Source organism: Globicephala melas, chromosome 7, assembly GCF_963455315.2.
Source record: "Globicephala melas chromosome 7, mGloMel1.2, whole genome shotgun sequence".
Lineage (NCBI taxonomy): Eukaryota > Metazoa > Chordata > Mammalia > Artiodactyla > Delphinidae > Globicephala > Globicephala melas.
In genome coordinates, this window is record NC_083320.1 from 30083400 (window position 1) to 30097548 (window position 14149).

The window sequence follows — 14149 nt, forward strand, 5'->3', positions numbered from 1 at the left end:
TGATTTCTTTGTGACTGTCTACTGACCATACCCACTCACACTTAATCCTTTTGTGTGTATGTCCCATAGTGAACCACAGTTCTGGTCCTCCACTCTCATGGGGTTTATTCAGTGGCCCAATCCGCATCAAAACAGCCCTACGAAAAGTCAACAGGACTACCACTTACGTCTGATGGAAGAGCCGCCATTTGTAAAATTTGAATATTCCAGAACCTTGTATTCTTGACTTACTCTCACTTGTTTTTGAACCCAGAGTAAAGGTTCTGGTCTCTCAACCCAATAAGCATATAAATGCTAGGTAGCCAAAGCTCTGTCCTTTGATAAAGGCATACTATTCCAAATAGCCTTTGCCTGTTTTCTTTATGTCACTTCCATGATTTGAAGTTACTGAAATGAAGTAATATTGTAGCCATACTTCGTTAGGTCAACAAATATATAAAAGAACGCACACTGAGGGTGACCGCACACTTGAGGATTCTGAAGCTGACCTGGAACAGTACCCTTTATCCCTAGTCTTGTCTCTTTCCTGAAGATAACAACAACAACAACAACAACAAAAAGAACAACAATAAAAATAAAACAATTATTACTATTATTGCTATTACTTAGTATTTACTCTTTTTTTTTTTTTTTGAGGTATGCAGGCCTCTCACTGTTGTGGCCTCTCCCGTTGCGGAGCACAGGCTCCGGACGCGCAGGCTTAGCGGCCATGGCTCACGGGCCCAGCCGCTCCGGCATGTGGGATCTTCCCGGACCGGGGCACGAACCCGTGTCCCCTGCATCGGCAGGTGGACTCTCAACCACTGCGCCACCAGGGAAGCCCCGTATTTACTCTTTTTGATTGAATGAAATAGTTCCTATACTGCCTAATAGGATGTTACTTTATGATGTTACTCACTGACGTACAATGACAGTGACAAAAAATGCCAGGCACTGAACACTCCCACCAAGGGATCATGGAGAAGGCACATCTCCCTAATTATTTTCTCTTGGTTTACACCAAACCAAGGAGCAACAGAGTCAGCAAACACCCTGGAAGTTACTCTTCACGCCAAAAGGTGCTCCAGCTGTGCTGACCAAGACAGCATCCTGTGATGATGGACGTGTTCTCTATCTGCACCGTCCCACACAGAGTGGGTACTGAGCTCTCGAAATGTGGCTGATGTGATGGAGGAACTGAAGTTTTATCTGTATTTAATTTTAATTAAAATTAAAGTAGTCACGTGTGGCTAGCAGCTACCGTATTACACAGGGCAGGTCTAGACACACGGGCTCACCATAGCATCTCAAGGCATTTTTGCCTTGTTCCTTAAAGAGCTGAATCCGATCTTCCTCAAAATTCTGTTTCTGATCAACGCTCTTAAGAATATCTGTGGGAGATACAGCTGCTTCCACTAGGGGAGACATTTTCTGTGTCATTGTAGTTACAGAGCAAAGGCAAAGTGCTTTCTCAGAGAACAAGGTACTAGCTCCTCTGCAACCACCAGGGGTCACTGAATTCGGAACAGGGTCCCCAGGGGCTGGTATGAACACACTCCAGGCTTCTAAGCCACAAGCAAAGAGCTAAAAAAAGAAATTCTGAATGTCTTGAAAGACTATCTTGAAAAACAAAAACAGTGGAATAAAACCAGTGGGTGTCTTGTCAGCCTTAAGCAACTATTACCACTAGCCAAAAGAACAGAACTAATTGCTTACTTAAAAGGAAAAGAAACAAAACAAAACAAAACATGAGAAAAGAACTAAATCAGAAAACATCTAAGGAATGTAAGTAGTTTCCACAGGCACTTCTAATCAAGTAGGCTGAGTAGGATATTTCAACATGGCTGTTGCCTGTTTTCCTCCCTTCTCCCTCTGCACTGGGTGAGGACACCTCCTTTCTTGTGTAATTACTTTTGTTTACCTATCTAACAAGGAGATAAAACACATGGCACACTTTTCTTAAAGAGTGGAGTGGTCTCCTCTTTGTGGAGGGGCGAAGTGCGGGTGACACAGCACTTTCAGGCTTGACTTGGAAGGTCCCGGGACTCTGAACCCGTTAGCATTTGCCCTGCCCCTAACCAAGCACAGCTGTTTCCTTTCTCCCAACTGCTCTCCTCGGGGCTCCAATTTTTTTTTGAAGAAGAAAGGACCACCCTGAACAGAAAGGGCTCTCTATCTTCTCCTGCTTAGAGTCCAGTATCATGTTTTGTAAGGGGAAGGACAATGGGAAATACAGCAAATGATTTTTAAATCATCAGAGGATGGACAGAAGGACTCTGAAGACAACATTATGATTCTGTTTTCTGGAGGCAACATCCAAGGGCCACTTTTCCTAACTTCAGGGATTCCTTTGGAACAGGAAAGTAATTATTTTCTTTTTCGATTTCTTAAGGGAGAAACATTAGATCTAGCAGTTCCTTATGGCCCTAATTTTCTTTCTGTCCCCAGCCAGCCAGCTAAAGGTTGGACTTCTGCCCGCTCTACAAGATTGCTCTGAAGAGCCTTCCCAAACCGCAGGGTGTAATGAATCAAGTGGAACGCGGGCAGGACGAGGATTCCCAGCCAGTAGCCGGGGTCAACCCACGGGGCATCAGGTGAGGGTGAGGGCTGGGCGAAGAGGGGGCAGAGGGGAACCGCGTCAAATGGAGAGTAGCTTAAGCTCTCCCTGAAGTGTCACTTGCTAACTGGTGGCCTTGGAGTCTGGACAGGGCTGACCTCAGGCATTCTTAGAGAAAATCTGCTCAGAAGAGTGCAAGGGAGGAAGTGGAATAATTAGAAAGAACCTGAGGATGGATGCTGAATAAGAGCCAGTAAATCTCCCCTTGCTGTATCACCTGCATCCCTTTATTCAATGTGCCTTTGCCAAGCTGCCCCCTTATACAAACACCTCACACACACACACACGCATATAAACCACAAACACACTCAAACATAAATGTACAGACACACACATACACATGCATATAAACCACAGACACACTCAAACATAAACACACAGACACACACACAGATTCATACATGCACACAAACTAAACGCATGCATATACATACAAACACACAAGATCTACACATAAAAACAACATATGCACGTACACACAAAACCCACAAACACCTTGAGAAAGAAAGACATACACACAGCGCACAAATGCACACGCATAAACATCACACATATACACACAGCGCACAAACGCACACGTATAAACATCACATGTACACACAGTGCATAAATGCACACACATAAACATCACACATGCACACACATAAACATCACACGTACACACACAGCGCACAAATGCACACGCATAAACATCACACGTACACACACAGCGCACAAATGCACACGTATAAACATCACACGCACACACACAGCACACAAATGCACACACATAAACATCACACGTACACCACCCCACCCCCACGGCAAATTTTCTTTACGTTTGGATAAAAAGTGGAGGTTGGGAAAACAACCAATTAATTGGGCCAAGTCTCAAAGGAGAGGAAATGAAATGAAAAATCCAGGCTGGGTTATAAAAATAAGTATTTTTTTTCCAACGTGCAGGAGGCTCATTATATTAATTAAACATTATTGCAGTGAGCGAGGGGGGAGGGTGATTAACGCTGGGATGAGGGTAAGTGTTCTCTCCTGTTGCCTGAGGCCGTGGTGATCTTCAGATATTAATCTCTCTGAGCACTCAAATCCTGAAGAGATAAACACTTGAAATATGAAAATGTTTTTCTCCGGAGCAGATGCTGTGACCCTCCGGGAAAGCAAGCGCAGGAGGCAGCCCGCGGAGAGCGTCCATCCCACTGCCGTCCCTGGAGACAGGGGACACGGCCAGTCCTTGGGGTGAGGGGCAGCAGAGCGGCTCTGGGGGACTCTGAAGAAGGGGAGGTCCCTCCCCCCTTTCATTCTCTAGGCAGGCAACATATGATCTACTAATTTCCAGAATTAAGCCCTTCCCTCTCAAACGCTTACAGGGGGCCCAAGATCCAGGAACACTGAAAGCTAACACGTGACATGCTAGAGCAACGTATGCTACGTACTGGCTTGTGAGAGCCGATTGTGGAGTTTTCTGGAAGTTTGCAAGCCTACTGTGAAATTCAAGCATCGTTAACAATTGAATTCTATAAAGTTGCAATGAAATAAAGTATATTAAAAAAGAAAGGAAATAAATTCTCAAAATGCAATACTTCCTAATTATTTTAATACATTTTACTGGTATGCATGATTCAGAAGTTATTTGTATCTCTGTTATCTGTGTGAGGGAAAAAAACTATCTAAGGCTGTGCTGCTGTACTTCTCAACTCCACCTCCGATGATGTCATGTGGGTAGCTTGCATTCAACCACAGTGGGAGGATTTACACCACGGACAGTGGCGAACATTAATTACAAAGCAGATTTTTTTTTTTAAACCTGGAGAGCCGGTCGTGAAACATTTACCAGAACATCACTGTAAAAGCATGCCACAATGGAAAGAGTGGACAACTCCTGCTTAGAAGGGCTAAAGGCAGCCCCTCTCTACCAACAGTGCCAGGAGAGCCTCTGAAATCGGGCTCTCTGACACCAAGAGGGCGGCTTCACAATATTCCAACGACTGGCAGCAACACTCTTCAGGAGGCCAAGTGCCAGGCAGCTCTGCTAGACACCCATGGGTGTGGCAGCATTTCAGGCCCTCGACTTGGTTTTCAACAGAAGTGATGATACCCTCCAGAAAGTATCAGTCAGACTTGGGGCCAGGAGTTTCCCAATGAGCCATTTTAGGAACAATGTCCAGCTTGGAGTCACAAGGGGCTCTGTGATGGTGGCATCGAGAGCTGGCTACGGCAACAAAGGGACATTGACTCATCCCCTCTCCTAGGACCTCCTAATTGCTCTTTCTTTCCTCTTCTTTGATCTTGGCCTCTCTCGCTCCCTCCCAGCTTCCAGGCTGCTCTGTGATCACAAGAGAGGGCCAGGAACCGCCAGCCAGCTATTCTGTCGGATGACACTGTCAGTAAAGGCCGGTGGTTTGCAGGCAAAGAGCAGAGGATTGTTCTGTGAAGTTATGAAGCCTGTCAGGGAATGTGGAGCTGAAAAACATGGCGCAGGCTGGCCTTAACTCTCTCATCGCTTAACTCGAGGCTGGCTTACCTGGAAACGTCCGGTCGCTGGGCCCGGAGCTGCCGGTCCAGGTGCTTTGGAGCCACTTGGCACGGTCGTACATCCAACCACAGGGCTCCTCGGGGAAATCAAAGTTGCAGTTGAAGCCTGAAGGGAGCTGCAAATCTTTGTCTAAAAGGGAAAACAAGAACCCCGAAACAAGGCAAATGAAATGGGTTCGGAGAACAGCCACAGTGGTGCTATTTAAACGGCTGGCAGGGCCTAAGGGGAGGGCAGAGAAAGAAGAGGCTCCCTTTGCTTATTCATTTAACTCATCTTGGCGATGGCTGGCTTTAGGGTCAGCCTTTGGTCTCATCCTTCCCAGGCATGAAAGCCAAGGCTGCCAGCGGTTCCCATAGTAAGCGATTATAAATGAGGCCACCAAACGGCTTCAGGCTCTAATCGGCCTCTTCTGTCCACTCTGGAGAGCAGACAAATGTGGAAACTGCTGTTCCCTAAAATGCCAGAGAAGAATGTCTCCCCATTGCCTCAGTGGAAGGCAGGATCCTGCCAACCTGGCTGTCAGCAGTGATGGACAGCCCGTTGGCATCCGGAGAGGCTGAAATTCAACATGCGGGAGGTGCTGGCCAGGGAGGAGAAAGTGATCTTGGAAACAAGGGAGGCTTGTTTGCCCTTCACCTCCCTGTGCCAGGCCTCTTGTTTCAGAAGACCGGGTCAGTTCAGCATCGCCGGGGGAGGCACTGCCAGGCGGGCGATTTGGCATGTTAGGGCAAATTGAGGGCACCAGACCAGCCTGCCGCCCAGCTCAGCGCCGACCAGGAGGAAAAATAATTTTACATGGCTCCGAGTGCCTGAACGCCAGGATTCCAGGGACGGCAGAGAATGGAAATCTAAGAGACCACACGATGGCTCGCCCCCGTCTGCTCGGCTGTTCACCTCTAAGCGAACAGACCGAACCCAAAGGGTTTCTTTGGAGGTTCCACTCAGCTCTACAAATCCAGTCTGAGCTGGTGCCGAACACGTGATTAACTCGGGGTGGGGTGGAGGTGGGGAAAGAGAGGAAACGGGAACCCAGATTTGGGCTCTTGTCCTCAGTAGCTGCGGAGACAGCGGAAAAGTGTTGGCTAACGCTGGTAGGAGGGAGGAAGTGGGGTCTTTGGCCTTTTCACTTCCCTTCTCAGGGTTCCCAGAGAGGAATTTCCGTGGGGAAGGCAGGTTAGGAAGTCTAAAGGGAACAGTCGACTGGTGGAAACACACTGCTCCCGCCCCGGGGGGCGAGGACGGATCACCTCTGAGGGGAAGGGCACTGCTGGCCGTGGCAGCAGGTTGCCACCGGGTCCTGCTCGTGTCTCCCCTTCCCAAGAAAGAATATTTAATAGTTGCCCACCCTTGGCCAAAGTCAGCTTGAGCTGAGAAGAAACACATGGAATCTATTACAGAAGCATCAACCTGTGGCTTGGAAAAGTCAGCCCTTAGCCCTCCCCATCCCCTTTTCCCGACAACTTCTAAGTTTCTATTTTTCCGTTCAAAAATATGGAGTAATTCAATATACCATAATTCCTCTCTAATGTTTATACGCATACTGTATCTCAGGAACCCAATTCCACAAAGAGATCTTTGGCAAAAAAAAAAAAAAAAAAAAAAAAAGCGAGAGGGGAGGAACCACCAAAGAAACCCCAAATGAAACAAACCACTATAGAAGGGAAAATTATATTAAACTTCTGAAAGTCCTTACATTTTCCTTTGGATTGCCATTTAGACAAAACCCCCTCCTTTTGCCCTGCACCGAGCAAACCCTGCTGATCCAATAGCACACAGTAAATGAGAGCGCCCCACTTTTGGCTCTCCAACTCTTTCCAACATGTCTTGGAAGATTCTCCAAGTCTCTTTCTCCTCTTCATAAAACAAAAACAAGTTCATTAAAATGTCAGAATTCTGTATTCAACTATCCCTGACCAAGAGTGTCCCCCGGCCCACGCAATGTACAAAAGCACATTCCTGAGAGCATATGCATTAAATTACCATTTTGCAGTCACACAACTTCAGCACTTACTTTTGGCTCCCCTCCCATTCTTCTTTGTAGCCATGTTGGGGAGACGTCCACTGCATCCTTGCAGTTTCTCATACTGTCAAGTGGCTAAGGGTGCGGACCCACAGATTTCACCATCTACCTACCGACTCGGCGCTACGTCTTTATGTCTCCATCACTTCCCAAGCCTCTTCACCAATCTTCCCTCATTTGGTTTAATGAACGTTTAATAACGATCGGTAATTTACTGTAAATTGAGGCTGTCAAGCATTAAATTCTAGCCCCAAATGCCAGGTGTTCCAAACTTTGTAGTTTGTTAAGGAATGTCCTCATATTCTGCGACCTTAGCAGGAAGATTGAAAATGTGATGTCCTTTTGGGCTCTTCCAATTATTATTTTTCTCTAACTTGGATATGCTTAGAAGATAAAATGAAAATGCAGTCGATTTCCCATGTGAAGAGACTAATCGCAGATAGGTGGCCCTGAGTTTTGAGGAAGGGGTGAGGTGCCTTTTCATACTTCTGTCTTTGTCACTGACCTGCGCTCGCCTCGTGGAGGAGGCGGTGCCCTATTTTATAATCCTAATTGTCAGGCTTTCTCAGCCGGTGGTGGTAAAAGACACAGGGCAACGCAATTAAATCATGGTTAACTGCTGAGTTAACCTATCGCGCTCCACTGACCAAGTCACCCAGATGACAGCCAGATCTTCCCTTGACTGTGCCCCGGAGACAAGCTTAGCGGGAGGGGCGATCACAGTTGTGCATTCTAAAGATACGAAGTGAGGGCTAGGAAAGGAGACTACTCAAGGGAGGCCTCCTCTTTGGATGGCCCCTTGTCTCAGCTGATGTAGGGCTGTACTGGTTGTGCCAATATCTGAATGCTTCTAGATTGGTTGGAAATAGCCACTGCCCCAAGCCCCTAAGTGCCACACTTCCCTGACCTCTGACCTAGGGGGCCTCCAGGTCCCGGACCCAGCCATGGGCCAGCCTCCACTGCGACTGGTCGGCACCCATACCATCCTGGATGAAATACGGCTCTGGCCCCATCCTCACCATCCTCAAAGCTGCAGTTCTCCCCGCACTCCGTGGCCTCCTCGTCAATGGGGTACGGGGTGGTGGTCTCTTCGCTCTTCACGGTGGGTCCCAGTGTCTCAACCGTTGGCTTTGAGTCTGCAGAAAGGCAAAGGAAGGGGAGTGAAGACCACATGCAGCAGCCTGTGTCAAAACCCAGCAGGAGGATGCCAAATACTAAGTCTCCTCTCCAAGGGTGGGCCTTTCAAGAAGGAAGAAAAAAGGAAATCCAAGATGGACACACACACACCCATGACGTCACTTCTGTGTGCTGTGATGACGTCAGGACCATGGCCTGTGTAAAGGAGAGCGGTCCCAAGCTGTAGAAATAGCCGTAATGGAGGCAAGAACACAAACCCACACTCTACTCCACAGCAGAGGCCCTGAGGCCGGCTCAAAAGGCCATGCGCACCAGGCAGTAATGAACGTGGGCGACACTGACCACAGGCAGGGCTCAACATGCTCTGGCTGTCCTGTTTCAGACACAGATGTGGGTGACACACACACATAAGCAATGAAGGACACCCATCAAAAATGGTCTGAAAACAATCGGGGTTAATGCAGTGAGCTTCCGTCCTGTGGAAAACACCTGTCTGAGCACAGCCCCTTGGGTGACTGCTGTCGCGTCTCGGGCTCAGCCCTGTTTGCGTGTGGAACGGGCCCTGTTTGCGCGTGGCACGGGCCTTCTCTTCTCTGCCTTCTCTGAGTCAGACGGAACCAAAGCTAACCCGACCTGGGGGCCCACCTATTACAAGATAACCAGAAGCACAACGGCTGAAGTCACAGCCAAGCCAGACAGCCTGGGAGGTGCGACCCCAGACATCGTTGTTCGCGTTTGCCCAAAACCGGATGGAAAAGAATATGGGCTCAAAGTGACTCAGACTCCATTCAGTGGAAATAATTTGGGGCTGTGCCTTTAGGTCAGGGTGTGGCAAATTCAAATGCTTCTAGGAGGCTAACTGCTACCGTAAGGGAGGATGGCCTGCTGGGGGCTGGGAGAGTAAAGGCTGGGACAGGAGATGGCAGAAGGGTCCTGCACACCTGGTTTAAAGGAGGCCACCACGTGACTGGTTCCAGCAGGTTGAGGAACCGAGGCGAGGTGGCCCAGTGTGGCCAGATCTTGCAAAAAGATCTTTTTTTCCCCCTCGCATGAAACAAAGAAACAAACAAAATCTCCAGGGAAAATCTCCAGCCCTGTCAATGTTGGCAACTTATTCAAAATACAAGTAGCAGGTGACCAAACGTGGCTGGGCAAATAACCTCAAAGCGTCCTAACTTGTAAGTTCATATTTGTTACTGTGCCACAGAATCTCAAACTCCGTTGTAAAGCAAACCGTGGTCAGCAAGGCAAGAAGTCATCATTTGAAATACAAACAAATGAACAGGTGAAGCAGCCCTGTCAAATTATTTAGCTGCAGTAACTCAACCCAGCCCATTATTTTCCCTGTTATCCTTTTGGGGTAGGAATGAAGGGAACAAGGATGAGTCACAGAAATGAATGGAAATTTGACAAGCAGAAAGCCACGTGGCCTGGAGAGAGGTTCCTGGAAATGTTAGGTAGCGGAGTGGGTGAGCTGGGTGGCAGAGAGATAACGTTAAATCCAGGGGCACAGGGGGCGGGTGAGGCAATGAGAGGGCAGGCCGTGTGAATGAAAGTGAGGAAACGGTAGCCGGCCTCTGTGTCCACTGTGTTTGTACTGGACACTTAGAGCTAACTGCCCATCAAACTACGCTCCCCGGCAATTGAAAACAGATGTCAGAGACTTCAAAGGGAAGGAGGCTGGGCGGAGGGTATCGAGCCCCTACTCTGATCTTCCAAGGAACAGCCAGGAGGACTTTGAAATGAGAAACCTGTTGCTGACCATCACCCGTGTAATTTGGGCCAGCTTGGCAGGGGGCAATAGGAGGAAAAGGCCAATAGCAATTGTCCAGCCGGTCATAAAGCAGGGCCAGCCTGGGAAGAGGCGTGGCACAGAGGACCATGGACGGGGGGAAGTATGAGTCAGTAGCTATCGGCCTCTGGCAAGTGGCTGCTCTCTCTGGGACTCAGTTTCCCTCTCTGTGAAGGAGGCATTGGCCTAGATCGGTGATTTTTTTTTCAAACTGTATGTCACCCTTGTCAACAGATTGTAGATCAATTTCATGAGTCAGGACTAGCGTTTTAAAATAGGGGCTATAATATTTCAGAGTATACTCACGCGGCAAGGATGAGCACCGCTTTGGGAACCTTTTGTTTCAGTCACACTTACTTACTGTAACAAGTTTATTAGGTGCCAAGCAGCAGGCTAAGTATTTTATATCCATTATTTGATTGAATCCTCATGATAACCCTGGGGGGTGTAGATATACTATGGTCACCCCCGCTTCTTCAGCTAGGATAACCGAGATCGGCAGAGACAGGACTTGAACTTGGCAATCTGTCCCCCGAGTCCAGGTGCTTCATGATATACTATATCCCATAAGCACACACGTGTGTGTGTGCACGCATGCTTGTAAGTCGAGTGGCTCGTGATATAAATTTATTTTAAATTGTGGATGGTGGTCAGAAACGTTTGAAAGCCACTGGCCTAGAAGCCCTCGGGTCCCCTGCAACTCTAAGCCTCTGATTCTGGCCAGAAGAAGCCAGCTTGTGTCACTGTTGGAGGGCAGTTTTCAGCGCCTGCAAGAGGACAGGTGAGGAACACTCAGCAGGCTGCAGGGAACCTTGCCTCACTCCGTGATGGCGAGTAAAGTGTCTTCCCACTAAAATATGTTCACTGGGGCTGCCTTCCATTGAAAGGTGAGAAAGGCTAATTTGGGCCCGATTCCCAGCCTTCGTGCCTCAACGGGACACTTCCTCGGCGCCATCATAACGGCACACAGGCAGCACTTTTCTCCCCGGGAGCCGAAAGCACTTCTCCGACATGCTCTTACTAATCCTCCACGATCCCCTGCTGGGTGAGCTGCTGACAGGTACGGCACAGACAGGAAAATGGAGATACCTGGGGCCGGGGTCCTGCCTGCTGCCTCACCCCACCCCACCCCCAGCTCCGTTTGGCAGGCAGCGAGCGAGCTCCGGCTCCGGCTCCCGCTTGAGCTGGGATCTGTCCCAGCCCTGCCCCGGGGAGGAGGGCGGGGCCTGGAGGGGAGGCGGACCCGACTCGGAAGGGTGGATGGGGTGCTTCCCGGGAAACCTGGAGGGTGGCCAGGATCAGCGGGCCTCATCTTCGTTCAGGAGACTCGGAGGTGCTCCCAGGGCCTGCGACGCAGGGTGGAGCCCAGCGAGCCTCCTGCGGCACACGGGGAAGAAGTCGGGCTCTCGGCAGCTCCCCTGCAACAGGGTCCCTCCTGAGCAAATAAATGCCTTTTACAGATGTGGCTTCGAAATGAAAATGAAGTCTCTTAGCCACAGACATCTGGAGGCCAGATTCAGACATAAACCGATTACTTTATTATCATGAGCATTTTTTTTTCTTCCCTAAATCAACAGCCACAGCCCTCTGGCCTGAAGAGTCAGGGTCTAATTGAATTTGGGTGGGCAGTGTGTGGTTATGATTTGTTTTTGAGAGACTGGGGTTGGAGGACTGAAATGATCCTTTAAAAATGACAAAGCACATCCCTCGAGGAGCTGTCCTGAGTCCAGAGGCCGTAGTGCCGGTGGTTTGAGGCAGAACAAAGTGCAGCCCAGGGCAGGCAGGAGGCAGCAGCGTTTTGAACTGATGGGGTTTCACCCCAGGGATGGCTGCCCCTCTGCCCCATCCCCGTCGTGGTCTGACCTCCTCCCAGGCCATCCCAGGAAGCCGGGGTCATGAGACCATGTGAGTGAGACCCACAGTGGAAAGAGGGCCTTACCTGTCCAGTCACAGCCCAGCACCTCCAGTCGCATCCCAATGCCCGCAGGGGACCACCTCTCAGGGTACACCCGCACGTACTGCGCCAGGACAGGGTCAAACCTCCGGATGTCAGGGGTGTCGTAGTGCATGTTCCCTTCAAACAGCTGCAGGGGAGACAGGCTGCTCAGCCCTTCTTAGGTGGGAGCCCTCCTCACTCCTCCCTTCTGCTCCTTCCTCCCCCCTTCCCACCTCACCCCTCACATCCAACCGGAAGGCAGCTTCAGAGTTAATTCATGGTCACTGCCCGTTTTGGTCCGTGGGAGCCCCATTCTCAGACCAAGGTTTTTATTCATTTGGGAGAAACACGGCAGATGGGGAGCAGATGAAAGTGGCAATTGCTGGGTTCTGTTCTCTATCCTTGGAGTGAAACTGAGGACTCAGAATTCGGCTCTGCGTGAGTCTTAAGCTGGATTTGGCTGGAGAGGAGTGAAGGGCATTTAGGCTGTCTTGCCTGTTCTGAAGTTCTCGGTTTACTAGAAAAAGAAGTTCTTTCCCAGATGCTTAAAAGTCTAGATTTAGAAAGTCCCAGCTTGAAAGTCTAGGTTTAGAAAATGCCAGGTCACTGAGAGGCTGAAGGGAAAGTGACCATCCCTTTTCTAGGCTAATGACAATTTCCACTGGTCACACCCTGATAATCTAAGACTGTGTTCCCCCAACCTTGGTTTAGTGGAAGAAATTCTGTCAAAAGAAACCTCACCTAAAGCCACACCTCATAAAATGGATGACAGTGGGGCTGCCCTGGCTGAAGCCGGGTGGGGGACCCAACCCAAAGCGTACCTGTGAACCAGTGACTTAGGGGACTGTTGGTGTGCAGGTGTGCCAGGGGCTGTAGCTGATTAGCATCTAGGAATGAGGCAGAGCCAACTCATTTTGCAGGATGCCCACAATTCCAAAAGGGGGGCACTGTCATGGGGAGGGCAGGCTCTGACCCTAGCTAAGATCATCTCCTTTCCAAGGCCCCCAGAATAGTCAAGAAGAGCCAGGGTGGGGCTTCCCTGGTGGCGCAGTGGTTGAGGGTCCACCTGCCGACGCAGGGGACACGGGTTCGTGCCCCGGTCCAGGAAGATCCCACATGCCGCGGAGCAGCTGGGCCTGTGAGCCATGGCCGCTGAGCCGGCGCGTCCGGAGCCTGTGACGGGAGAGGCCACAACAGGGAGAGGCCCGCATACCGCAAAAAAAAAAAAAAAAAAAAGAAGCGCCAGGGTCAGCTGTCCCTGGGGGAGCCAGTGGTCCGACTTCTGCTCCATCCACTGAAGGTTCCAGTTACCAAGCACTGAGCCTTTCCAAGCCGCTGGAATTATAAGCTGGGAGTTTACATCAGCACTGCAAAACCTCCAACCCAGACCTTGCCTCTGCATTAAGAGTGGAAAACATTTGCTAAACAGAGACATGTGATACCCCTTCCTTATTAGGGGCCCTGCTCTTCTGAGGAAAATGAGGAGTAACTTAGCAATGAGGATCGGAACGCCTGGCTGACTGGGCAATTAACCTGGAGGGGGACAGGGCTGTGATGTCCTCTCCCTTTCCTGGGGCTCCTCGGTGCCCCTCGTTGAGGGCTGACCTTCACTCCTCCGAGGGCAGAAGGGGGTGTTACACTGGCCTGCGCTTCTGGACTGGAGTTAGTTTCTCTTGCCTCTTCCCAGCCTCCATGTGAGAGGCAAGAAAGATCTAAGTAGTCAAGCCCAGGAAAATACAAAGGAGTGCAGCAACACTCAGAAAAACACAGTTGTTTTTGGAAGTAATTCACTAGTTTCTACAGTTGAGCCTCCAAAAACCACATCCCCTTTGGATGTCTGGCCAGTTCCAAGGACACTTTATCTGAAACAGGGTAGAAAGAGTGTCCAAGACAGTAGAAAGGCAGTGTTGAGTAGTGGTTAGGCATTTGGGCTCTGGAGTGAGACTTGGGTCTGAATCATGGCTCTACCACAGGTACTGTATGACCCTGGCATGACATCAAGCCTCAGTTTTGTTACCTCTAAAATGGGAGGGACGAAAGGACCTACCTTCTAGAGATGTCGTAAAGGCTAAAATAAGGCATTTAGCAGAGGGCTTGGCACAAAGTAATCTCTCAGTTAATATTTGTTTGACGGGCTGGGG

The 14149-nt window shown here is 49.6% G+C and overlaps 1 protein-coding gene across 5 annotated transcripts in view; it reads right to left on the reverse strand.

Annotated features, from left to right (window-relative positions):
• Nucleotides 1–14149, reverse strand: part of NRP2 (neuropilin 2) — a 114987-nt gene that overhangs the window by 39708 nt on the left and 61130 nt on the right. For all 5 annotated transcript variants that reach the window (XM_030853985.3, XM_030853993.3, XM_030854012.3 and 2 more), the window contains exons 10-12: nt 12012–12156; nt 8163–8279; nt 5112–5252 (exon numbers count right to left, since the gene is read on the reverse strand). In XM_030853985.3, the coding sequence (XP_030709845.1) occupies nt 5112–5252; nt 8163–8279; nt 12012–12156 (403 nt within the window). The remainder of the gene's footprint in view (nt 1–5111; nt 5253–8162; nt 8280–12011; nt 12157–14149) is intronic.